General features: G+C 52.6%; 1 protein-coding gene across 1 annotated transcript in view; it reads right to left on the reverse strand.

The window, feature by feature from the left end:
- Positions 1-925: 925 nt before the first annotated feature.
- LOC128827139 (Fc receptor-like protein 3) overlaps positions 926-26,324 on the reverse strand; it is a 32,518-nt gene continuing 7,119 nt past the window's right edge. The window contains exons 5-14 of the mRNA XM_054010899.1: positions 22,882-23,160; positions 21,015-21,302; positions 14,437-14,724; positions 13,388-13,690; positions 12,347-12,454; positions 11,889-11,916; positions 8,700-8,797; positions 7,765-7,833; positions 1,547-1,578; positions 926-1,437 (exon numbers count right to left, since the gene is read on the reverse strand). Coding sequence (XP_053866874.1) covers positions 1,306-1,437; positions 1,547-1,578; positions 7,765-7,833; positions 8,700-8,797; positions 11,889-11,916; positions 12,347-12,454; positions 13,388-13,690; positions 14,437-14,724; positions 21,015-21,302; positions 22,882-23,160 — 1,625 coding nt within the window. The 3' untranslated portion in view covers positions 926-1,305. The remainder of the gene's footprint in view (positions 1,438-1,546; positions 1,579-7,764; positions 7,834-8,699; positions 8,798-11,888; positions 11,917-12,346; positions 12,455-13,387; positions 13,691-14,436; positions 14,725-21,014; positions 21,303-22,881; positions 23,161-26,324) is intronic.

The raw sequence follows: 26,324 nt of genomic DNA on the forward strand, positions 1-26,324 counted from the left end.
AGGTATAATATGATCCAATGACTGGGAGTTGAAGCTAGACAAATTCAGCCTGGAAATCAGGTGTACATTTTTAACAGTGAGAGTAATTAACCATTGAAACAATTTACCAAGGGTCACTGTGGATTCTCCATCACTGACCATTTTTAAATCAAGACTGGATGTTTTTCTAAAAGCTTTGGGGGAAGTTCTCTACCCTATGTTACAGAGGGGGTCAGATTTGATGATCACAATGGTCCCTTCTGGCCTTGGAATCTATGAAAGGTGGGACAGTGGCTCTCTCCAGCTGCTCTGGGCACTTTGGTGTTTTATTGCTTTTCCAGTTCTAAGAAAATAAACAGTTTTGAAAACACCTTTGTAAAGTTTAACTGAACAAAGTTTCCGCCAGAGAGACGAGGCTGGGAAATTCCAGCAATCTTTGCCCACCAGGTGTCCTTGTGCTAGAGAAAACCAAAGTGCAAATCACCTCCAGCGCCAGTCAGACACCAGCTGGTCATGCTCCATGTTGTGTGATCATGGATACAGCCATTCCCCAGGCAGGCTTCCTCCTAGCGTATTGGATAGGGACCCAGTCCTGACGCTGGTCTATTGCTGTATTTCATCATTATAGCCAAGCAGGATGGAAAATCTCTCTCCCAGCTGCAGGTTCCCTAGTGAACAGACTTGCTCCCTGGGTGTTACATTGACCCTGCTCTCTCCAGGATCAAGCCATGGATGAGTTTCTATTCAGCATGTCCTTGCACAGGGTCATGCCTGACTGGGAACAGCACTGAGCTAGGCGAGCAGGACAGGCAGAGGGCACTTCCCGCGGGTCAGTCCCCGGGGACAAGGGTTGTACATAAAGCCATTTTAAGCAAATGAAAGAATCTCAAAGACAAACCAGGTAGCAAATCCAACCTTTATTGGTAGCAGGGCGGACTAGCCCAGTTGTCACAAGTCCAACTGGGCCAGATCCTCCATGCACAACAGCCAAGCCGGCAACCCCCTGGGATGGATACCTGAGAGGCACAGACCCATCACAGGGATTAACAGAGATCAGGGCTGCTGCCCGGGCCCCTCAGCAAATCATCTGCTCACGACGCCTCACTAAACAGCAGCAGCTGTGCAGACCCAGAGCATTTGCCTCCATCTTTGCTCTGGCTTGCCAGTCCCAATGCAGAGAGCACCAGCCAGGGACAAGGCCCCCATGGCCCCAGCCTGCGTGTGCTGCGTTCCATGCCCTACATGCCAAGCAGGGGAGTGAAGTGTTAATGAGGCTGTCAGACTCCCCTAGGGTGGGCCAGGGGATGGGCTGGAGTCACTCGCAGGTCACAGGTGGGGAACATTTTCATAAAGGTCACTGTCCGGTAGGGATTTTCCTTCTGGAGCCCTCGCTCCTGCGGCTGACTCCGAGGTGGGCTTGGGGTCCGGCAACACAGAGTAGCTGACATAGTATTCCTCCTGGAGAGGGCACATGGACAGTGAGTGTGGGGACAGAGGCAGACAAAGGCCAGAGAGAGTAGCAGGGAGGGAGCAGCAGAACTGGGGAGGGAGGAGGTGTTGCACTTACATTGTCCCTTGGCAGAGTTCCCTTGGGTTTATCTGCAAGAGGAACAGAAAGGGATCACGACTAGGCATTAACGTTCACCCCTTGAGCCCCCATCACCAGCAGCCCAGCTCCTCAGCGACCAGCCCCAGCTATGGGACGGGTGTGAGACACAAAACTGAGGTGCTCAGATCCCAGCCTGGGGAGTTACATCCACCATGCTAATCAAGGTGAATCTGTTCAAGATGTCAGAGCCCTGCACTGCCAGCCCACCACCTGCTTCTGGAACCAAGTTCTGAGCAAGCTTTGAAGGGTCTCAAAAGCCAAGGTCACGTTTCCAATCCTTCCCATCCATCCAGTGGTTCATAGTCATGCTTGAAGGGCATAACCAGTGGAGTCCCGCAGGGATCAGTTCTGGGTCTGGTTCTGTTCCATATCTTCATCAGTGATTTAGATAATGGCATAGAGAGTACACGTATAAAGTTTGCGGATGATACCAAGCTGGGAGGGGTTGCAAGTGCTTTGGAGGATAGGATTAAAATTCAAAATGATCTAGACAAACTGGAGAAATGGACTGAAGTAAATAGCATGAAATTCAATAAGGACAAATGCAAAGTACTCCACTTAGGAAGGAACAATCAGTTGCACACATACAAAATGGGAAATGACTGCCTAGGAAGGAGTACTGCAGAAAGGGATCCGGGGGGTCATAGTGAGCCACAAGCTAAATATGAGTCAACAGTGTAACACTGCTGCAAAAAAAGTGAACATCATTCTGGGCTGTATTAGCAGGAGTGTTGTTAGCAAGACACGAGAAGTAATTCTTCTGCTCTACTCCACGCTGATTAGGCCTCAATTGGAGTATTGTGTCCAGTTCTGGGCGCCACATTTCAGGAAAGATGTGGACAAACTGGAGAGTCCTGAAAAGAGCAACTAAAATGATTAAAGATCTAGAAAACATGACCTATGAGGGAAGATTGAAAAAATTGGGTTTGTTTAGTCTGGAAAAGAGAAGACAGAGAGGGAATATGATAACAGTTTTCAAGTATGTAAAAGGTTGTTACAAGGAGGAGGGAGAAAAAATGTTTTTCTTAAGATCTGAGGATAGGACAAGAAGGAATGGGCTTAAATTGCAGCAAGGGTGGTTGCCTGTGAGCCTGGCTTCAGTCTAATCAAATACAGTGGGAGGTGTCAGCCATCTTTATTAAGGGCTTAAATTGCAGCACAGGAGGTTTAGGTTGGACATTAGGAAAAACTTCCTAACTGTCAGGGTGGTTAAGCACTGGAATCAATTGCCTAGGGAGGTTGTGAAATCTCCAGCATTGGAGATTTTTAGGAGCAGGTTAGACAAACTCCCGTCAGGGATGGTCTAGATCAAGGGTTCTCAAACTGGGGGTTGGGTCCCTCAGGGGGTCGCGAGGTTGTTACATGGGGGGGGGGGGTCGTGAGCTGTCAACCTCCATCCCAAATCCCGTTTTGCCTCCAGCATTTATAATGGTGTTAAATATATTAAAAAGTGTTTTTAATTTATAAGGGGGGGTCGCACTCAGAGGCTTGCTATATGAAAGGGGTCAGCAGTACAAAAGTTTGAAAGACACTGGTCTAGATAACCATAGAATAGAATCATAGAATATCAGGGTTGGAAGGGACCTCAGGAGGTCATCTAGCCCAACCCCCTGCTCAAAGCAGGACCAATTCCCAACTAAATCATTCCAGCCAGGGTTTTGTCAAGCCTGGCCTTAAAAACCTCTAAGGAAGGAGATTCCACCACCTCCCTAGGTAACCCATTCCAGTGCTTCACCATCCTCCTAGTGAAAAAGTTTTTCCTAATATCCAACCTAAACCTCCCCCACTGCAACTTGAGACCATTACTCCTTGTTCTGTCATCTGGTACCACTGAAAACAGTCTAGATCCATCCTCTTTGGAACCCCCTTTCAGGTAGTTGAAAGTAGCTATCAAATCCCCCCTCGTTCTTCTATTCTGCAGACTAAGCAATCCCAGTTCCCTCAGCCTCTCCTCATAACTCATGTGCTCCAGCCCCCTAATAATTTTTGTTGCCCTCTGCTGGACTTTTTCCAATTTTTCCACATCCTTCTTGTAGTGTGGGGCCCAAAACTGGACACAGTACTCCAGGTGAGGCCTCACCAATGTCGAATAAAGGGGAATGATCACGTCCCTTGATCTGCTGGCAATGCCCCTACTTATACAGCAATGCCCCTACTTATAATACTCAGTCCTGCCACGAGTGCAGAGGACTGGACTAGATGACCTCTCGAGGTCCCTTCCAGTCCTATGATTCTATGATTCTGTTCTTCATGTTTGTGTTTGCCTCGGTGCTTCTGGACTCTGATGGGGAATTGAGACACAAGAGCCAAAATGCCAAGGGAAACACCATTCCCACAGTATTCCAGGCCGGAGCCGGATGCCAGGAGAGCCAGAAACCTCAGTAGAAATTTCCACCCAAGAGCTTCAGAAAAGCATCCCAATTCCAACCCGTGAGATTCACCCAGCTCAGTATTTCCTGCTGGTTTAAAGGGACATGTTCAACTTGCAAATCACATTTATCTACTGGTTTTGTAGTTATGACGTTATGAGTAATGCCTGAGATGACTGAACTTGTAAGAAGTTAGTGTAGAGAAAATACTTTTTCCCATTTTTTTTGTTTATTTTGTCATTTGAAAGTGTGACACTCTGTCTACATGGGCTGTCCCCCTCTCCCCCACTAATGCCTGCTCCACACAGAGGACAAGAACCTACTACTGTTACCAGCTTATGGATTTATTCTTTTAGGTCAAATGGTAAAGGCCCATGCTTTTACTGCTAAAAGTCTCAGGTTCAGACTACACTGATGAGCCATGAATGGGGTTACTCGAACAGTAATTTCCTTGAACAATCAGTCAAGCACAGAAGAAAATGACTAAGTGAGCAGACCCCCCTTTAACATCAACAGGGGAGCACAGAACCCCTCTTCCTTTCAACTCGGGACGCAATATTTAAAGGGGGCTCTCCCCTAAAACAGAATTGTTTGAAATTAGTCAATTTAAAAAAATTCAAGTTGGCAGTGTCCCTTTAAGTGACTCGGGTGTGGTATTCCCCCGCTTCCTGTCTCTCAGGCTAGGTCTACACTACCCGCCTGAATCGGCGGGTAGAAATCGACCTCTCGGGGATCGATTTATCGCGTCCCATTGGGACGCGACAATTGATCCCCGAATCGACGCTCTTACTCCACCAGCGGAGGTGGGAGTAAGCGCCGTCGACAGGAAGCCGCAGAAGTCGATTTTGCCGCCGTCCTCACAGCGGGGTAAGTCGGCTGCGATACGTCAAATTCAGCTACGCTATTCACATAGCTGAATTTGCGTATCTTAAATCGACTCCCCCCTGTAGTGTAGATGTACCCTCACTGTCCTGCCCTGTCGCTGTGCCATTTACACAGCTAGCACTACTCCCAAGAGGATGCGTTTCTAGGGTGGGTGGAGAGAAGTGATCTGTATGGGTGAAATACACCCTGTGTCGCCTGTTAGGTTGTAAATGCAACTTGGGGTGCCCAAGCCGTGTGTGGAGGGAATTCTTCTCTCACGCAACACATCCCTGCTGATCATCTGCAAACTGCATGGACGCTTTTCAAAGACGTCATAATAGAGGCCCAACTTAAATGTATACCCCAAATTAAAAAACACAGTAAAAGAACTAAAAAAGAGCCACCATGGCTTAACAACCATGTAAAAGAAGCAGTGAGAGATAAAAAGGCGTCTTTTAAAAAGTGGAAGTCAAATCCTAGTGAGGTAAATAGAAAGGAACATAAACACTGCCTAATTAAGCGTAAAAATGTAATAAGAAAAGCCAAAGAGGAGTTTGAAGAACGGCTAGCCAAAAACTCCAAAGGTAATAACAAAATGTTGTTTAAGTACATCAGAATCAGGAAGCCTGCTAAACAACCAGTGGGGCCCCTGGACTTTCGAGATAAAAAAGGAGCGCTTAAAGACGATAAAGTCATTGCGGAGAAACTAAATGGATTCTTTGCTTCAGTCTTCATGGCTGAGGATGTTAGGGAGATTCCCAAACCTGAGCCAGCTTTTGTAGGTGACAAATCTGAGTAATTGTCACAGATTGAGGTGTCACTAGAGGAGATTTTGGAATTAATTGATAAACTTAACAGTAACAAGTCACCGGGACCAGATGGCATTCACCCAAGAGTTCTGAAAGAACTCAAATGTGAAGTTGCGGAACTATTAACTATGGTTTGTAACCTGTCCTTTAAATCGGCTTCTGTACCCAATGACTGGAAGATAGCTAATGTAACGCCAATATTTAAAAAGGGCTCTAGAGGTGATCCCAGCAATTACAGACCGGTAAATCTAACGTCAGTACCGGGCAAATTAGTTGAAACAATAGTAAAGAATAAAATTGTCAGACACATAGAAGAACATAAATTGTTGGGCAAAAGTCAACATGGTTTCTGTAAAGGGAAATCGTGACTTACTAATCTATTAGAGTTCTTTGAAGGGGTCAACAAATATGTGGACACGGGGGATCCAGTGGACATAGTGTACTTAGATTTTCAGAAAGCCTTTGACAAAGTCCCTCACCAAAGTCTCTTACGTAAATTACGCTGTCATGGGATAAAAGGGAAGGTCCTTTCATGGATTGAGAACTGGTTAAAAGACAGGGAACAAAGGGTAGGAATAAATGGTAAATTCTCAGAATGGAGAGGGGTAACTAGTAGTGTTCCCCAAGGGTCAGTCCTAGGACCAATCCTATTCAACTTATTCATAAATGATCTGGAGAAAGGGGTAAAAAGTGAGGTGGCAAAGTTTGCAAATGATACTAAACTGCTCAAGATGGTTAAGACCAAAGCTGACTGTGAAGAACTTTAAAAAGATCTCACAAAACGAAGTGATTGGGCAACAAAATGGCAAATGAAATTTAATGTGGATAAATGTAAAGTAATGCACATTGGAAGAAATAACCCCAACTATACAAACAATATGATGGGGGCTAATTTAGCTACAACAAATCAGGAAAAAGATCTTGGAGTCATCGTGGATAGTTCTCTGAAGACGTCCACGCAGTGTGCAGAGGCGGTCAAAAAAACCCGATGTTAGGAATCATTAAAAAGGGGATAGAAAATAAGACGGAGAGTATCTTATTGCCCTTATATAAATCCATGGTATGCCCACATCTTGAATACTGCGTACAGATGTGGTCTCCTCATCTCAAAAAAATATATACTGGCATAAGAAAAGGTTCAGAGAAGGGCAACTAAAATGATTAGGGGGTTGGAACAGGTCCCATAAGAGGAGAGATTAAAGAGGCTAGGACTTTTCAGCTTGGAATAGAGGAGACTAAGAGGGGATATGATAGAGGTATATAAAATCATGAGGGATGTAGAGAAAGTAAATAAGGAAAAGTTATTTACTTGTTCCCATAATACAAGAACTAGAGGCCACCAAATGAAATTAATGGGCAGTAGATTTAAAACAAATAAAAGGAAGTTCTTCACACAGCACATAGCCAACTTGTGGAACTCCTTGCCTGAGGAGGTTGTGAAAGCTAGGACTATAACAGCGTTTAAAAGAGAACTGGGATAAATTCATGGAGGTTAAGTCCGTTAATGGATATTAGCCAGGATGGGTAAGGAATGGTGTCCCTAGCCTCTGTTTGTCAGAGGGTGGAGATGGATAGCAGGAGAGAGATCATTTGATCATTGCCTGTTGGGTTCACTCCCTCTGGGGCACCTGGCATTCATTGGCCATTGTCGGTAGACTGGGCTAGATGGACCTTTGGTCTAACCCAGTTCGGCCTTTCTTATGTTATCTGCTGTGTTCATTCTGCCCCTGTGCACACACAGACAGAAATCAGTGGCACAATCTATACAACCAGATTCCAGGATTGTTTCTGTCACTCTAAGCCTAGAGTGTCTGTTGAGTCAGAGTGAGGCCACGGAGACAGCTACAAGCAGGAGCGAGAGCTCTTTGTTCTTTAGGATTTCACCAGGGTCAAATCACTGCGACTCTCAGTCTGTTACCATCCATTTTTCAGTTCTCAGCCACTTCAAGCCTTTTTCACTTAATGAACCACACCTGTACGCCTGCAGGGACTTTCATCAGGGACAAGTTAATTGGCCTGCAGAGTTGCAGAGCAAGTGAAGGAAACGTCAGTCGCATCTACCTGTCTCATCCCCTACATCTCTATTACATCCTTTGTTGCCTCTTGAGGCAAGACACTGTTTTGTTCCACTCACCCCCACTTCTTTTCTTGATGTTGACAACTGTATACTCCACCTCTCCACTCTCCGGCTCCAGGGGACACACTGTGAAAACAAAGCCACGTCTTCCTTTGGCCTTGTGCCCCTAGAGCAAGCACCTGCGCTAGGCACCATCTGCTCTCCCTGCAGCTGCTGCAGTGTGCCTGCTGCCCACTCCCAGAGGGCGTCCCAACATGCCGACTTGCCGCGTTTCACTGGGATCCGACCAGGCTACAGCAGGGCTGAGCGCTGACCACTGCCACCTGCACCCTTTCAGTGCCAGGGTGGAGCCAGCTCCCTGACACGGCGCAAACCCTCCTCCCACCACAGCCCCACGCCAGGGATTGGGGGATAGGTACTCAGTGGGAGTTACGATTGGAAGGATGGCACTAGTGGGGATGTGCAAAGACTCAGTGCATGACCCAGCCCGGCCAGCATGGACACACTGAGCTGTTTGCACCCAAACGGGCTCAATACAAGGGGTCAGCTCAGTTCTCTAGCACTCGGGTTCTCACTGCTCACTGGAAGGGGGGCCAGGGTCCCAGCTGGGAGGGATGGGGGCTCCGAGGGGTCCTGGTATGGAAATGGAGATCCCAGCCTGGGGAAGGCAGAGAACCCTGCTCTAAGGCGGACAAGGCCAACAAAGCCCTGGTATTAACCACACACTGGTATTAACCGTGGCTCCCTTGGAACAGCGGCCAGGGTCACAGAACCATTTCTGACCCGTGCCTCCCAGCGAGGTCACAGGCTGTGTGTGCACAATGGGACAACAACTGAGACAGCAGCACAGCCACAGTGCCTGGGCAGCTCTCCACAGCCTTGGGACCCAGCCCCTGCCTCGGGGGAGGGGCACCGCCTCCCCTCTCTGGTGTCGGCCACACGCAGGCCTCCAGCAACGTCACGTCCTCTGAGCGCGGGTTATTTCCCCTTACCATTGCCATAAGATGGCTCCTCAGCATGGAGGCCCAAGCTCCCCGGTGGAGGCAGCCTCTGGCCAGGGGGTTCGTGCTGGGCTGGGAGCTGTGTGTCCCTGGGGATAGGAAGACACAGTGAGCACAGTGGAACCGGGCAGACATAGACCAGAGAGAGGAAGAGCCAGCACGAGATGGAGAAGGCAGGAAAACGCTGAGGGCCAGAGCTCGTACACACCGAGGGCAGGGCCAGGGGTGACAAGGCTGAGCGTAATGAGAATTCAGCCCTGAACATTTCCAGGGGAAGGGGGGAGGAGGAGAGGGGTCCTGCTGCTTTTGGGTCATGGGCCCTTCCCATCCCCTCACTAAATGTGACTGTTGTGTGAATCTAGTGTCAGAAAGGCACCTGGCCCTCTGTGGCCCCCCCCTTCCTGGCAGGCAAAACCCTGAATAAACCCCACCCACTGAGCCATGCCCCTTTCATAGAATCATAGAATATTAGGGTTGGAAGAGACCTCAGGAGGTCATCTGGTCCAATCCCCTGCTCAAAGCAGGACCAACACCAACTTTGTAGACCCACATCCTTAACAAAGGCCTATTGGCATTCTTGGCTCCTCCCCTGCTGGGATTCTGTCCTGTAGCCCCTTTTCTCTGGGACAGGGTCCTCTCCCGGGTGCCACGGGGCTCTGGGGATGGATGAATGGACATCAGCCTGCTGGCCTCTGCTCAGCCAGAGGTGCAGATTGTCTCGGAACAGGCAGAGAAGAGCTGTTTCCAAGCAATATGCTCTTGTGGAACCAGATATTTTGACTCCAAGACATAATTATAGAATCATAGAATATTAGGGTTGGAAGAGACATCAGGAGGTCATCCAGTCCAACCCCCTGCTCAAAGCAGGACCAACCCCAACTAAATCATCCCAGCCAGGGCTTTGTCAAGCTGGGCCTTAAAAACCTCTAAGGATGGAGATTCCACCACCTCCCTAGGCAATCTACCAGACCACATGTTGCTGCTGCCCACCCTGTGACGAAGGTTACTGCTGTAAGCTGAGAACAGTGGAGAGGCCAGGTAAATCGAAGAAGCCAGCTTCAGTAATGAAAAACTGGTTCTTGCATCTCATAACGAGCAGGCGGGGACCGTGCTGTCTTCCACCGCTGAACGTGTGGGGGCCCAAATATTCAGGAGCAACCTGTGACTTTGGTGTCTCCCCTTTTGCCTCAAGGTGAGTCAAGTTGGGTACAAAAATATAATAGAATCAGAAATGTCAGGCTGAAAGGGACCTTGTGAGGTCAAATCTAGTCCACTACCCTGAGGCAGGACCATGGAAACTTAGGCCTTGGCTACACTGGCAATTCACAGCGCTGCACTTGCTGCACTCAGGGGTGTGAAAAAACACCCCCCCTGAGCGCAGTGAGTGCAGCTCTGTAAAGCGCCAGTGTAATCAGCGCCTGCAGCGCTGCAAGCTATTCCCCTCGGAGAGGTGGAGTACTTGCAGCGCTGCGAGAGAGCTCTCGCAGCGCTGGCGACGCGACTACACTCGCGCTTCACAGCGCTGCCACGGCAGCACTGTGAATCCGCGAGTGTAGCCAAGGCCTTAGACCATCCCTGGCAGGTGTTTGTCCAACCTGTTCTTAAACCTCCCAGAGTTTAACTCCCCTTACGGATAGAAAAGTTTTCCTAGTATTTAAGCTAAATCTCTCTTGCTGCAGATTAAGTCCATTACATCTTGTTCTAACTTCCGTGACCCTGGAGAACAATTGACCACTGTCCTCTTTATAACAGCCCTTAACATATATGAAGACTGATCTTTTCGGTCTTCTTTTCTCAAGCCTATACATGCCTCGTTTTTTCTAACCTTTCCTCATAGGCCAGGTTTTGTAAACCAGGGTTTATCATTTTTCTTGCTGTCCTCTGAACTCTCTCCAATTTGTCCGCATCTTTCTTAAAGCATGGCACTCAAAATTGGCCACAGTACTTCAGCTGAGGCCTCGCCAGTGCTGAGTAGAGCAGGACAGTTATCTCCCGTGTCTTGCATGCAACACTCCTGTTAATACCTCCCGGAATGACATTTGCCATTTTTGCAAGGCATCACACTGTTGACACATCCAATCTGTGATCCTCTACAACCCCCAGATGCTTTTCAGGAGTTCTACTGCCTAGCCAGTTATTCCCCAGCCCTGGAGCACCACAGAGTCGGTGCCTATGTTGGCCAAGATGGTCAGGAGTGCAACCCCGTGCTCTGGATGTCCCTAGCCTGGATGATGGGTGTGGATCACTCAATAATTGCCCTGTTCTGTTCATTCCCTCTGAAGCACCTGGCATTGGCCACTGTCGAAAGACAGGATATTGGGCTAGATGGGCCATTGGTCTGACCCAGTATGACCGTTCTTATGTTCTATTTCCTTCTTTGACAGAGTTACTGGCCTAGTGGAGGGGGTATCCACTAGGCCAGTAACTCTGTCAAAGAAGGAAATTAGGTTGGTATGGCATGACTTGTTCTTGACAAATCCACATTGGCTATGACTTATTACCCTTTTGTCTTCTAAGTGCTTACAGATTGGTTGTTTAATTATTTGTTCCAGTATCTTTCCAGGTATCGAAGTTAGATTGATAGGTTTATAATTCCCCGGGTTCTCTTTGCTCCCACTTTTAAAGGTACCATGTTTACCTTTCTCTGCTGCCCTGTCCCTTGTGTGTCCTTCTGCACCAACAGAGTGTGGCAGTAAAACACTGCTGCTCTGATGTGATGGCACTTTACAACCACATTGCACTGGGATCAATGACCCACAAGGTGCAAGGCAAAGGAGAATCGGGCCCCAAAGCATTCAGGTGGACGTGCTATATAGAGTCAGCTCCAGAGAGCCCACATAGAACGGAGGGGAAGCAACCAGGAGGGCCAAGAGCTGAAATCAACGGGTCACTTGGAGGGATAGCTCAGTGGTTTGAGCATTGGCCTGCTAAACCCAGGGTTGTGAGTTCAATCCTTGAGGGGGCCACTTGGGGATCTGGGGCAAAATCAGTACTTGGTCCTGCTAGTGAAGGCAGGGGGCTGGACTCGATGACCTTTCAAGGTCCCTTCCAGTTCTAGGAGCTGGGATATCTCCATTAATTTATTAAATCACGACCCATTTAAATCAAAGCAACACTGAACTCGTCCTTTTCCCCTGCCCCACACCCCAACATGCCTCCCCCCGTCTGTGCCCGACTCACCTCCCCTGGGCATTGAAAACCATTCCTTCTGCAAAGTAAGCGAGAAAAAGGTGCATTAATCTCTCCAGATGTGTCACCTTGGCCATCAGGCCTGGGTCGCTCTCAGGAGGAGTGAATGCAAGGGAGGGGGCATGGGTGATTCATTACAGGAGACGAGACACCAAATGTGACCGAAGGGATCAGCCTTTTCCCATTCAGGAGCCTTCAGGGCTAAAGCTGTGGGATGGATTTGGCAAAAGAGCTAAATTATAGTAGAGCAAGCGTGGGGACAAAGGTCTAGAATTCATGGTGTGAATTTGGCAGGACGTTGGAATCTGCCTTGGCTCCAACCAGTTCAAGCTCCCTTTCCCCAGGAACGGTTGCATGGCCGAGACTCCCAGAGACACTCGGAAACGGCCATGAGTTTCCGAGCACCCGATGGATTGTGATAGCCACACGCTGTGGAAGGAGCCACACACCTGCTTTCTTCCAGCACTTGAAATAGAACACCAGAGCCGCAGTGACACCCATCAGGAGGAACAGGAAAGAGACAGTCACAGGCACAACCACCTGGGAGCTCACGTGCTCTGGAGAAGACAAAGGGAACATGCCCAGATAAACACACTGCTCCTGGAGAAGAGACTTCCCGCCAGAAACCAACTGACCTGTTGAACCACACCTCTGCCAGTGACCACAGGGCGCAGGACCCAGTCCAATGGGTCAGGCCTCAGACTGGGAGCCAGGGCACTTGAGTTCTCCCTCTGATTCACTGTGTGGCCTTGGGCAGGTCCTGTCCCTGCTCTGTGCCTCAGTTTTCCCATCTATACAAATCATAGATTTCAAAGCCAGATGGGCCTCTGTGATCGAGCCTGACTTCCTGTACAGCACAGGCCCTTGAAATAATTCCCATTTGAACTAGAGCATGGGGCCAGTGACCCTGATCTGCTATTTGGGATCTAGCAATGAGGAGCTCTGTTCTGGTTACTATTGAAAGGATCAATAGAGAGAACGGGCCACCACCAGTATCAGAGCCCTTTGATTTCTGGGTAAGGACTATGGTGCAGGAGGCTCACCTTTTAATCTCTAACTCTGTAGCTTTGGTTCTGGGTCAGCTCCAAACCCAGCTTCCCTTCCAGCGTGGCTGGAATCTCATGGGAACAGTTGATCTTGTGAGAGTTTCACAGCCTGTGTCCAAAGCTGCACAAGGCGAGCCCATCTGGTTTTGGTGTCACTGTGATGGCCACCATCTTGGCCGACACACCAGGGGTTGGTCTGGGGACCTCCAGAGCTGAGAGCAGGAGCTGCTACAGCTTGAGCCAAGCCTCTCTAGGAGGGGCTTTACCGGACCCAGCTCCTGTGTGGACCAGGCCCAGAAGGGACATGTAACACATGCTGGCCAGGGGGTTACCCATGGACATCCCATCCCAATGGGGTCTGGAATCTGAATTCTGAACCTGAATGTGAACTGGACCTGAGTCTAGATCCCAGCCTGGCCTCTCCCTCCCAAGCCCTGCAGGTACCTATCACGGTGATGGCCAGGATCTCACTGCGGGCCTGGAAGACTCTCTGGGGGCTGAGCTGGTTGCTGGCAATGCACTGGTAATTCCCTCCATGGCCCAGCTGCACAGACCCGAAATACAGCGTGTTCCCCACAGCCGTGGGCGGGCCAAGCCCCGAGATTGCAGCCAGCTCCTGGGCGTTGTGAAGCCACTTGAACAGGGGGGCGGTGCCGGACTCCACCAAGCAGCTGAGATTCAGGCTTTCTCCAGCCATGACCTCTGGCCCCATGCGATCTGCGGCAATGGTGGCCCCGGACACAGGCACTGCAAGCACAAGGGAGACAGCCTGAGAGCAGGGTTGGGGGTGGAGAGATGCTCCATCACAGACACACCAGAAAGGGGTAACCAAGGCTGGGCCATGCAATAGAGAACAGGCTCCAGAGGTAGCGATGTCTGGACCTTGTTCACACAAGGGGGCTCCCTTACCACCAGGGCCGGCTCTGGGGCAGCAAAAAAGCCTCCTGCCGCCCCCCCCCAGCGCAGCAGGGGAGGGCACGGAGCCCGGCCACGGGCCCGCTCTCCCCGGCGGCCAGAGCCCCGGGGGGAGGGCGGCGAGCCCGCTGTGGCGCCGCTCATCCCGGTGGCCAGAGCGCTGGGGGGAGGGCAGTGAGCCCACCGCAGCTCTGCTCTCCCCAGCGGCCGGAGTGCCGCGGGGAGGGCTGCAAGCCCAGTCGCGGCCCCGCTCTTGGGCTGGAGCGCCGCGCTGTGCCGCCCCCCTCCAGGTGCCGCCCCAAGCACATGCTTGGTGGGCTGGTGCCTGGAGCCGGCCCTGCTTACCACGATGGGAGGGTCGAGGGCAGAGTCCCACAGCCCAGTCAGCAGCGTGGGGTTCATCCTGCCCACCACACAGAAGCACCAGGGACAGAGAACGGAGGAGCCCCTACATGTGGGAGTCAGGATGCTGCCATGTCCCGCTCCCCACAGTCACCACCGCAGCTCGTCCCACCATCATCCCGGTCTACACACAGAGATCCTGCCCCACCCCGAGGGAGCGCGTGGAGCCGGCATACCGAGCACAGAGAGGTGGAAGGGGTCGCTGTGCTGGGGGCCGCTGGCCATGCCATTATCAGCCTCGCAGGAGTAGGTCCCAGCATCCCGCTCAGATGTCACATTCAGGGCGAGGGATCCTGGCCCTCGGGAACTGACCGTCCTGTTCCCCAGAGCAGCCCCCTCGTGATGAAACCGATAGAGGATGGGGGCTGAGCCGCGGGGCGACTCGCACCGGATCTCCACCACGTCCCCGATGGTGGCCCAGGCACTGGCCGTGCTGACGGTCAGGCGAGGCGGGGACACTGGAACTGACAGAAAATCAGGGCAGGTCAGGGCTCAGCCTGTACCCCAGGGAGCTGAGAGGAGGGGCAGGGAATTCACTAGGATTAGGAGCTCTCTGGGCGAGAGTGTTTCCTGGCTCTGTTGGTGTAATGCCCAGCACCGTGGGCCGGGTCCCTGGCTGGGCTCCTTGGCGCTGCCTTGTACAGATATCAGGTCATTCAAAGGGAAGGACCATCGTGTTCTGGACCTGGCGCGTCAGCCCATTTACCCCTCGTGTCATTGAGGCAGCAGGCTGCTCTAGGGTTGCCAACTTTCTAATTGCACAAAACCGAACACTCTAGCCCTGCCCCTTCTCCGAGGCCACATCCCCTGCCCCTCACTCACTACATTCCTCCTCCCTCAGTGGCTCGCTCTCCCCCACCCTTTCACTGGGCTGGGGTAGGGTGTTAGGGTGCGGGAGGGGGTGAGGGCTCCATCTGGGGGTGCAGGCTCTGGGATGGGGCTGGGGATGAGGGGTTTAGGGTGAAAAAGGGGGCTCCAGACTGGGGGGTGGGGCAGAGGGGTTCAGGGTGTGGGAGCGGGCTCTGGGTTGGGGCAGGGGGTTGGGGTGCAGGAGATTGTGAGGGCTCCATATGGGGATGCGGGATCTGGGGTGGAGCTGGGGGGTGAGACTACGTGGCTCTGGGAAGAAGGATAAAGGAGTTTGAGGCACAAGTGGTGTTCTTGTCCATCCTCCCTGTGGAAGGAAAAGGCCCGGGTAGAGACCGTGGAATCGTGGAAGTCAACGAATGACTACGCAGGTGGTGTCGGAGAGAAGGCTTTGGATTCTTCGACCATGGGATGGTGTTCCAAGAAGAAGGATTGCTAGGCAGAGATGGGCTTCACCTAACAAAGAGAGGGAAGAGCATCTTCGCAAGCAGGCTGGCTAACTTAGTGAGGAGGGTTTTAAACTAGGTTCACTGGGGGAAGGAGACCAAAGCCCTGAGGTAAGTGGGGAAGTGGGATACTGGGAGGAAGCACGAGCAGGAAAGTGCAAGACGGGAGGACTCCTGCCTCATACTGAGAAAGCAGGACAATCAGCAAGTTAGCTTAAGTGCCTATACACAAATGCAAGAAGCCTGGGAAACAAGCAGGGAGAACTGGAAGTCCTGGCACAGTCAAGGAATTATGATATGATTGGAATAACAGAGACTTGGTGGGATAACTCACATGACTGGAGTACTGTCATGGATGGATATAAATTGTTCAGAAAGGACAGGCAGGGCAGAAAAGGTGAGGGAGTTGCATTGTATGTAAAAGAGGAGTATGACTGCTCAGAGCTCCGGTATGAAACTGCAGAAAAACTGTCTCTGGATTAAGTTTAGAAGGGTGAGCAACAAGGGTGATGTCATGGTGGGAATCTGCTATAGACCACCAGACCAAGGGGATGAGGTGGACGAGGCTTTCTTCAGGCAACTAGCAGAAGTTACTAGATCACAGGCCCTGGTTCTCATGGGGTACTTCAATCACCCCGATAGCTGCTGGGAGAGCAATAGAGCGGTGCACAGACAATCCAGGAAGCTTTTGGAAAGTGTAGGGGACAATTTCCTGGTGCAAATGCTGGAGGAATCAACTAGGGGCAGAGCTTTTCTTGATCTGCTGCTCACAAACTGGGAAGAAATAGTAGGGGAAGCAAAAGTGGATGGGAACTTGGGAGGCAGTGACCATGAGATGGTCGAGTTCAGGATCCTGACACAAGGAAGAAAGGAGAGCAGCAGAATACGGACCCTGGACTTCAGAAAAGCAGACTTTGACTCCCTCAGGGAACTGATGGGCAGGATCCCCTGGGAGAATAATATGAGGGGGAAAGAAGTCCAGGAGAGCTGGCTGTATTTTAAAGAATCCTCATTGAGGTTGCAGGAACAAACCACCCCGATGTGTAGAAAGAATAGTGAATATGGCAGGTGACCAGCTTGGATTAACAGTGAAATCCTTGCTGATCTTCAAGACAAAAAAGAAGCTTAGAAGAAGTGGAAGATTGGACAAAGGGATGTTAAGAGCAACAAGAAAGGTTTCTACAGATATGTTAGCAACAAGAAGATGGTCGAGGAAAGTGTGAGCACCTTACTGAATGAGGGAGGCAACTTAGTGACAGAGGAGGTGGAGAAAGTTAATGTACTCAATGCTTTTTTTTGCCTCTGTCTTCATGAACAAGGTCAGCTCCCAGACAACTGCACTGGGCAGAACAAAAATGATTAGGGGTCTGGAGCACATGATTTATGAGGAGAGGCTGAAGGAACTGGGATTATTTAGTCTGCAGAAGAGAAGAATGAGGGTGGATTTGATAGCTGCTTTCAACTACCTGAAAGGGGGTTCCAAAGAGGATGGATCTAGACTGTTCTCAGTGATACCAGATGACAGAACAAGGAGTAATGGTCTCAAGTTGCAGTGGGGGAGGTTTAGGTTGGATATTAGGAAAACTTTTTCACTAGGAGGATGGTTAAGCACTGGAATGGGTTACCTAGGGAGGTGGTGGAATCTCCTTCCTTAGAGGTTTTTAAGGTCAGGCTTGACAAAGCCCTGGCTGGGATGATTTAGTTGGGGATTGGTCCTGGTTTGAGCAGGGGGTTGGACTAGATGACCTCCTGAGGTCCCTTCCAACCCTGATAATCTATGATTCTATGAGGGGTTTGGGGTGCAGGAGGGGGCTCCAGACTGGGGGGTGGGGCAGAGGGGTTCAGGGTGTGGGAGCGGGCTTTGGGTTGGGGCAAGGGTTTGGGGCGCAGGAGATTGTGAGGGCTCCATATGGGGGTGCGGGCTCTGGGATGGGGCTGGGGACAGGGCCGGCTCTAGGCACCAGCAAAGCAAGCAGTTGCTTGCGGTGGCAGATTTGCAAAGGGGGACAAGAATCCAGCATGGGAGCTAAGAACCAACAGGGGTCCCTGGGAGCTGTAGTTCCTTGGTTAGCTCCCTGCCTATAGAGCCAGCCCTGGAGCAGGGAAAGAACTACATTTCCCAGCATTCCCTTGGCCACTAGCAACAGAAAGGGGTGTGGGAAAGGAGTATGGAACTGAAATCTGCAGCTTGCTGTGAATGGTAGGAACAGAGCCAGCTCTAGGTTTTTTGCCGTCCCCCCCTTGCCCTGGGCTCCCCTCGCCCACACCCCTTGCGACCCCAGCTCTGGCCCCCACCCGCACCCCCTGCTGCCCCAGCCCTGGGCTCTCCCCCAAAGAAGGAATTGGGGAGACTAAAGGTAGGGTTACCATATTTCGAGCCTCCAAAAGGAGGACACTCCACCGGACCCCGGCCCCACCCCCAGCCCCGCCCACGCCCCAACTCCGCCCCTTCCTCAAAGTCCCCGCCCCAACTCCGCCCCCTCCCCTGCTTCCCGCGAACATTTGATTCGCGGGAAGCCTGAAGCAGGTAAGGGGGGGTGTGGGGGGAGGAGGAGCGGCCCAGGCTGCCCCCCCCCGGCGTTTCCAGCCTGGGCCGGCCCCTGGCCGAGCACCCCCTGGCCCCGCCGGCCCCCGGACCCCCGGCCGAGCATCCCCCGGCCCGCTCAGCGCCCCCCAGCCCCGCCGGCCCCCCGGCCCGCTCAGCACCCCCTGGCCCGGACCCCGGCTGAGCACCCCCTGGCCCCCCCGGCCCGCTCAGCACCCCCCAGCCCCGCCTCCGGACCCCACTTCTCCTACCTGGACTCCAGCTGAGCTGCTCCTCCCCTCTCAGAATGTAAGAGCCGAGCTGCTGGCTTCGGGCAGCCCTCCCCTGCCTCAGGACCCAGAGCTGGCTGGGCACGTCCCTTCCCCGGCTCCAGCCGAGCTGCTCGGCTCCTCCCCCTCAGACTTACAGAGCAGAGCTGCCCGAGCCAGCGTTACCGGCTTCGGGCAGCCCCCCCTGCCTCCGGACCTTGCACCGCGGGAGCAGCTCAGCTGGAGCCGGGTAGGAGAAGTGCCTGGCTGGGGGCTCGGGGTCTGGAGGCGGGGGGAGGCTGCCCGAATCCAGTAGCGCTGGCTCGGGCAGCTTGGCTCTGTAAATCTGAGAGAGGAGGAGTGGAGCAGAGCCGCAGCGGGAGGGGAAGTGCCGGCCATTTTCCCGCACATGTGTGGCTTTTCGGCAATTCCCCCCGGACGGGGGTTTGATTGCTGAAAAGCCGGACATGTCCGGGAAAAACCGGACGTATGGTAACCCTACAAAGGGACAGTGCACCTCTCTATCTGAAGCCTAGCAAGGGAGGTACGTGGATCCCACTAGAATTTAAAATAAAAGTAAGGGAGGCGAGGCTCTGCTAGAGGACCTGGGCAGCTTTAGATACAGTATCGGGCATGTAGGAGGATTTGCACTTCTGAGTCATGGAAGCAGAAATTGACTTTTCCTTTCCAGATATAGCTAATATTCAGAAAGGGAATCTAGCACCTGCCTTCCAGATTTGAACACCCTCAAAATTCAGGAGAGCTCAAGCTCCATTTGGGCAGCTGTTACTTCATTTCTCCCAAATCAAATATACTGATCCACTGTAACTTGCTGTAGAAAAAATAGGATAAATTGAGCAAGAAATGCTTCCCAGTGGTTATTAAGACTGGAATTGCTATTTTCAACAGCCATTGCTTTTTTTTTTTTTTTTTAAGTTTTAGTTTTATTTGTTTAAAAGAAAGACCGTGATAGTGCATTCCCCATAGAAACAAAGAGTGGACCAAAAGAATAATAAAGGCACCTCAACTTTTCCTCATTTATGTAGAACAGTCTTACAATATGCATCCAGACATCCTCCAATCACACAAGCTGAAAATTGTTCCACTTTACTGCAGTTCTGTAACCATATGGGAACCAATCCTGTCTGTGTTCTGTGCACATCCAAAATTCCTGCTGAATGACCCGCCCTGGGAGCGAGTTACCAGTGACCCAGGGCTGGGGCAGAAGGAGGGTGCAGTTGGGAGGGGGAGAGCCCAGGGCTGGAGTGGGGGGCAGCCAAAAACCTAGAGCCGGCCCTGGCTGGGGATGAGGGGTTCAGGGTGCAGGAGGGGGCTGCAGGTTGAGGCAGGGGGTTGGGGTGCAGGGGGAGGTGAGGGCTTCATCTGGGGGTGAGGGCTCTGGGGTGGGGCTGGGGATGAGGGGTTTGGGGTGCAGGAGGAGGCTCCAGGCTGGGGGGTGGGGCAGAGGAGTTCAGGGTGCAGGAGTGGGCTGCAGGTTGAGGCAGGAGGTTGGGGTGCAGGGGGATGTGAGGGCTCCATCTGGGGGTGCAGATTCTGGGATGGGGCCAGGGATGAGAGGTTTGGAGTGCAGGAGGGAGCTCCAGGTTTGGGGGGGCTCAGGACTGGGGTTGGGGCATGGGCTTCCCTCCGGCGGCTCCCAGTCAGCAGCGCAGCGGGGGGGCAGCGTAAGACAGGGTTCCTGCCTGTCCTGATTCCGTGCTGTATCCCGGAAGCAGCCAGCACGTCCAGCTCCCAGGTGGAGGCGTGACAAGTGGCTCTGTGTGGTGCTCTCGCCCACAGGCACCGCCCCCACAGCTCCCATTGGCCGCAGTTCCTGGCCAATGGGAGTGCAGAGCTGGTGCTCGGGGCGGGGACAGCGTGCGGAGCCTAGGGGCCCTTCCCGTCTAGGAGCCAGACCTGCTGGCGGGGGCAAAACGCGGAGCCTGGACAGTTAGGGAACCTGCCTTCGTGTCGCAGCACCTCCGACCGGACTTTTAACTGCCCAGTCGGAGGTGCTGACCAGAGCCACCAGGGTCCCTTTTCAACCAGGCGTTCTGGTCTAAAACCGGACGCCTGGCAACCCTAGGCTGCTCTGAGGCCCAGCTAGGCCCAGCCACCTCCCCGCCAGCTGTGATCCCCCTGGGCACAAGCGTACCCCACACCCACCAGCTTGGTGTCTGGGCCACGCCTAGTGGTGGCTGAGACTGCTACAGCCGTGGCTGCCAAGCTGGGGCTTTCGCCTCAGGCAGCAGAGGCTCGTACATTTAGAGCCCAATTCCTGGTTCTCCCGGTTGCCAGCAGCCTGCCCGAGGGCGCAGTGTAACATGCCCCATCTCTGCAGGGTGGGGAGGCTGGAAGTCGGCAGAGGTACCCCCCGGGGTGCGTGTGACGGGCCTCTCTGCCCTGTGGGGGAGTTTGACAAATGCATTTCAACCAACTCCATTCACAGCCCCGTGCGGAGGCCATGTCCCTCCCTGGGGCTTCCAGCTGCTACAGCCATAGGCCTCGTCCCTCTCAGCAGGCCCAAGCCAGCAACAGTATCCCCCCAACATCCCACTGCTGACCTTATGGCTAGGGAGAGTCTCTCATGCCCACCCAGGCGGGGTAAAGCCCCTGTCACCACATCACTCAGCTGGGACCTGACTCACCCTTCACGGCAACTTTCACCCTTGGGCTCGGTGCTGGAGCGTTGCCATTGGAGGCCATGCAGTAATACTCCCCTGTATCGGTCTCCGTGGCCGCGGGGATCTCATAGACCATCCTCTGAGAGCTCCGAGTCTCTGTTCTCAGAGACTGATTGGAGTCTTCCCGGTACCAGGAGAAGGTGATTGGCCCCGTGCCCATACTCACAGAGCAGTTCAGCACCAGCCGCTCCCCTTCCGTCACCTGCCCCCTGAGGGGCTGGACCTCCAGGGAGACTCGGGACACCGGGATTCCTGTGGGAGAGGGGGACAAAGGAGGGCAGGATGTGCTGCGGTGACCCAAGGGATGGGCTCGGTGCCATCTGGTCAGATCAGCACTTCTGCCCCCAGGTAAGGGTAGGGGTCCTGTGTGTACAGCATTGATTTGGGGAGGGGACAGAATGAGGGCCCAGGCCCACAACACTATGAATCATGGGCCCACATGAAGTGTGTGGTAAATCTGCTCAGGTTTGCAACGGCTGGTGTATGTCCACTTTTCATTGATGAAGTGGTGAACCAATTAATAAATTCGCACTGCTTGTCTTGAGCAGTGCAAGATGGTATATTTCTGAGGTACAAGGCCGGGAGCTGGGGGGATTTGACTGCTGCCTTTCTCTGTGTGATTCATAGAATATCAGGGTTGGAAGGGACCTCAGGAGGTCACTAGTCCAACCCCCTGCTCAAAGCAGGACCAATTCCCAACTAAATCATCCCAGCCAGGGCTTTGTCAAGCCGGGCCTTAAAAACCTCTAAGGATGGAGATTCCACCACCTCCCTAGGTAACCCATTCCAGTGCTTCACCACCCTCCTAGTGAAATAGTGTTTCCTAATATCCAACCTAGACCTCCCCCACTGCAACTTGAGACCATTACTCCTTGTTCTGTCATCTGCCACCACTGAGAACAGCCGAGCTCCATCCTCTTTGGAACCCCCTTTCAGGTAGTTGAAAGCAGCTATCCAATCCCCCCTCACTCTTCTCTTCTGCAGACTAAATAACCCCAGTGGCTCTGGGAGCATTCATGCAATCTAGCTGGGTGGGAGGCTTCACATGCTGTTGGGCTGAGTGATCACAGCATCTGGAGGGGTTTGCTGCTTGTCACTAGCAAAGCATTGTGAGAGACAGCCCAGGCTGGAGAGTTAGGGGGCTCAGTGGTCCCACAGTCCCAGGCTGCACTCCGGGGATCCCGTCACAGTCAGAACCTGCAGCTGGGGGATCATCTGCCCTCATCGCAGGACCCAGCCTGGTCGCTGATAGTCAAATCGGCTTCAGCCCTGACACATGAGGGTTAATCTGCCTGCCAAAAACATGCCCAGATCCACTTTGCACCATCAGTCAGTCTAGGCTCTGCTGTGATCCTGCTCTCACTGTAGCAAGGGGAGTTTTTCCATTGACTCCAATGGGAGCAAAACCAGGCCCTTTATTTGGGTCAGTCCCACCTATCCCCTCAACTGGGTCAAAGTAGCAAATCAGAACAATCCAAGACAATGTCAACTGGCTCCTCTCCCTGAGGCCTCCAAGCCGTTGCTTTGGCATCAAGTTCTCTGCCAAGATTTCATTGTGTCCAGGGCCAGATTCTCACACAAGCTCAGCCCCCAGCACCCCCCACCTTGGTTGGGTTCCCCCACGAGCTGATGTGCTGTGCTCTTTTGGCCCTATGCGAGCAGAGCTGATTCAACTCCAGCCGCCGTTCCGAAACTCTATTTTGCACCATGGAATTTATCAGGCTCAGAAACCAGAGGAAGCTCTGCATAGATTCCATGTGGTTTTCTTTCCATCCCAGGTAGGTGGGAACCTTCAGAACCTGCCCCCAGCATCCCTGCCCCAGACACTCACGTTTAACAGCAATCTTTAACTTGGGACTCTGTTTCCATACACTTGAAAACTGCACCTCACAATGGTAAGATCCTGAGTCTTGTAGCCCTGCCACTGGGATGTGGTAGTCAGGGGAACTCCAAGCTTCTCCCAAGGCCCTGCTGTCTTTGTAGAAGAATCTCTGGAGCAATGTGTCCGATTTCTGGGGGTTGAGCTGTGTGACACAACTCAGAGTCACCGGGCTTCCTTCTATGGGGTCACCTGAGTGTGCTGCCCTCAGCACCGGAGACGAAAACAACTCTAGAAAGAGATCAGAGATCAGACTTGGTCACCAGCAGTGTTCAGCGCCAGAGCCCAGGGTGGGCTTTGGAAACTAGTGCATTTCAGACTGCCAGACAGACAGGGATCTATTCCCTGCCCCATTCCCAATCTCTGCTCCCCATCCCTAAAATCTCCCATCACAATGAATCTGTTTCCCTGTGAGAGAACATTTCACTCTCATTTGGAGTCCTGATCCCCTGTAACAGCCTGTCATTGACTTCCTGTTGGTGTTTAAAACCTCTGACCACATCAGAACAGGCCTCCTTCGAGGGACCTTCTGCTGCTTTATCTCCCATCATAGAATATCAGGGTTGGAAGGGACCTCAGGAGGTCATCTAGTCCAACCCCCTGCTCAAAGCAGGAGCAATCCTCAGACAGATTTTTGCCCCAGATCCCTAAATGGCCCCCTCAAGGATTGAACTCACAACCCTGGGTTTAGCAGGCCAATGTTCAAACCACTGAGGGAGGCAGGTAGCAGGTGCCAGATGATCATTTGTGTGGCCATTATTAGGTATTATTATCATTGTCTTTCATTGTATTATCCAACCCCACTTGCTTTGCTCCATGTAGACATACAGATATTAAAATATTTCTCAAACATACGTTGTTAGCAGCTACGGCTCTTGCTCCTTCTTTGCAGAGGTGGATTAGGGGTTTGTGGGGCCCTGGACCAGAACAAATGGGGCCCCTCCCGACCCCTTCCACCTGAAATCCCCCTTCTCACACCTCTGGCACTCCTGCTGGGGAGCGGGGTTGGGGTGCTGGGGCTTCCCCTGCTACCCGGCAGGAGCACTGGGCGAGTGGGGGGAGCGGGTCAGGCCATGGGGGCGCCCATTTTTCCAGGGGCCTCCCAATTGGCCCAGACTCCTGGGCATGGGCCCCGTTGGCCCAGTGGCTAATCCGCCACTGATTCTCTGCCCTTCTGTCTGCAGCAAGTAAGATTGTCAACACTCACCCTTATGCATATTCCAAACCTTTAGCTTCCCCTCAGAGCTAAAGCCAATGAGAGTCAGTAGCCCCATCCCAACAGGTGGGACATCTTGTCTGGGGAGCATTAATCAGGCTAAAGTTAAAATACGCAGTTCCCAGGAAAGGAAGCTCTGATCTTTGATAAGGAATCTTCCAACCAAATCAAAGACTCCCATCATTCACTTGTGGCTAAGATTCCCATCTCTTTCAGTCTAGCTAAGGAAACCCCCTGCCAGGCGACTGACAGGAATAACTTCCTTTTCCCATGCAGAGTGCCCTATGTCTCCTATGCGTGAACCAAGGGCCAGGGAGGAGGATGGAAGCTGTAGGAGTTAAACCAACTAGAGCCAACTGTCTGGGAGACCCAGAAAACTGAAGGTAAAATAGGGCAAACCCCGTTTCCCCAAGAAATCCAAACTACCCTGCCTTCACCTCCAGCCCCATTGCACATTTGTTTGCCTGATTTATCTCTGTGTGAATAATCCATCTTGTTCCTCTGATGCAATGTCTCATGTCCTATGATAAGCCCTGGAAGACGTGAAGTGAAAGGTATTAGATACAATCAAAGAATGTCTGGCCTGTGTCCATGGATTTAGAGGACTATAAGAGGTTGTTTGTTTCCTTTCTAATTGGTTGCTGCGCTCTAGAAGTGACAGCTATTGTATAGCACAAGCAAGAGACAGGAATGTTAAGAGATATAAGCATGTAAAAGGGGGGAGCCCAGTTCATAGTCCAGGCTAATACTGAAATACAATCCATGGAATGAATTAAACCTTCTGACTAATAGGAGCATCGAAGAGACAAGGTGGGGGAGGTAATATCTTTTATTGGCTCAACTTCTGTTGGTGAGCGAGACAAGCTTTCGTGCTTACACAGAGCTCTTCTTTGGGTCCGGGGAAGGTCCTCAGGCCTAGTCTACACTAGGAAATTAGGTGGGTATAACTGTCACTCGGGAGTGTGAAAAATCCATCCCGCTGAGCAACGCAGTTAAACCAACTTAATCTCCGGTGTAGAATAGGCTAGGCCAACAGGAGAATTCTAGCTACCGTCTCTCGGGGAGATGGATTACCTATGCCGATGGAAGAATCCTGTCTGTTGGTGTAGGTGGCGACTTCACTGAGGCGCTACAGCCTTGCAGGGGCAACGATGCCGTTGTGTCACTGTTGCAGTTTATGTGTAGACAACCCCTCAGAGTGTCACAGCTAACTACTAGGTGAGTTGGTGGGTCCTGGTCTGTAGGGAGCTGGCTTCTGATGATGAGCTTGAAGGGGCTGGGAAGTTATCTGAAGGCTGGAAGAGGAAGTTTGGGAAAGATTTCTTTCTAGAATCTTTCAGCTGCCCACAGGCCAGGACCCACCAGCCCAAAGCGGCACCAGACTCAGCCAGAAAAACAGGTGCAAAACCTGCAGACACAGCTCCACTGCTACAACGATCCACACCCCCCACAACACATCTGTCAAGATCCATGGGTCCTACACGTGCCTATCCCAACATGTGGTGCACCTCATCCAGCACACTGAATGCCCCAATAACAACTATGTGGGTGAAATGAGACAATCACTACACCAGGGGTGGGGAACCCTTTTTCTATCAGGGGCCGTTGACCCACAGAAAAAATCAGTAGTGGCCCACACACAGACCCGCAGGGGAGCGCGGAGGCTTGGGGCTTCCCCTAGGCTCCGGGATGGGGCTACAAATGGGGGGTTCAGGGTGTGGGAGGGGGGCTCTGGGCTGGGGCAGGGGGTTGGGTGTGGGAGGAGGTTCGGGGTGGTGGCTCGGGAGGGAGTTTGGGTACAGGAGGGGGCTCAGGGCTGGGGAAGGGGGTTGGGTGTGGGAGTAGGTTTGGGGTGGTGGCTCTGGGAAGGAGTTTGGGTGTGGGAGGGGGCTCAGGGCTGGGGCAGGGAGTTCAGGGTGCGGGCTTTGGCCGTGCGGTGCTTACCTCAAGTGGCTCCCGGTCGGCGGTGCAGTGGGGCTAAGGCAGGCTCCCTGCCTGCCCTGTCTCTGCACTGTGGCTGGAAGCAGCTGGCATGTCCAGCCCCTAGGCAGAGGCATGGCCAAGCAGCTCTGCGCTCTGCCTGCAAGTGCCACCCCTGCCCCCCCCCCTCTAGTTCCCGGCCAATGGGAGCTGTAGAACCGGTGCTGGGGGTGGGGGCAGCACGCGGAGCTTCCCTGAT

Source organism: Malaclemys terrapin, chromosome 21 (genome assembly GCF_027887155.1).
Source record: "Malaclemys terrapin pileata isolate rMalTer1 chromosome 21, rMalTer1.hap1, whole genome shotgun sequence".
Taxonomy (NCBI): Eukaryota; Metazoa; Chordata; order Testudines; family Emydidae; genus Malaclemys; species Malaclemys terrapin.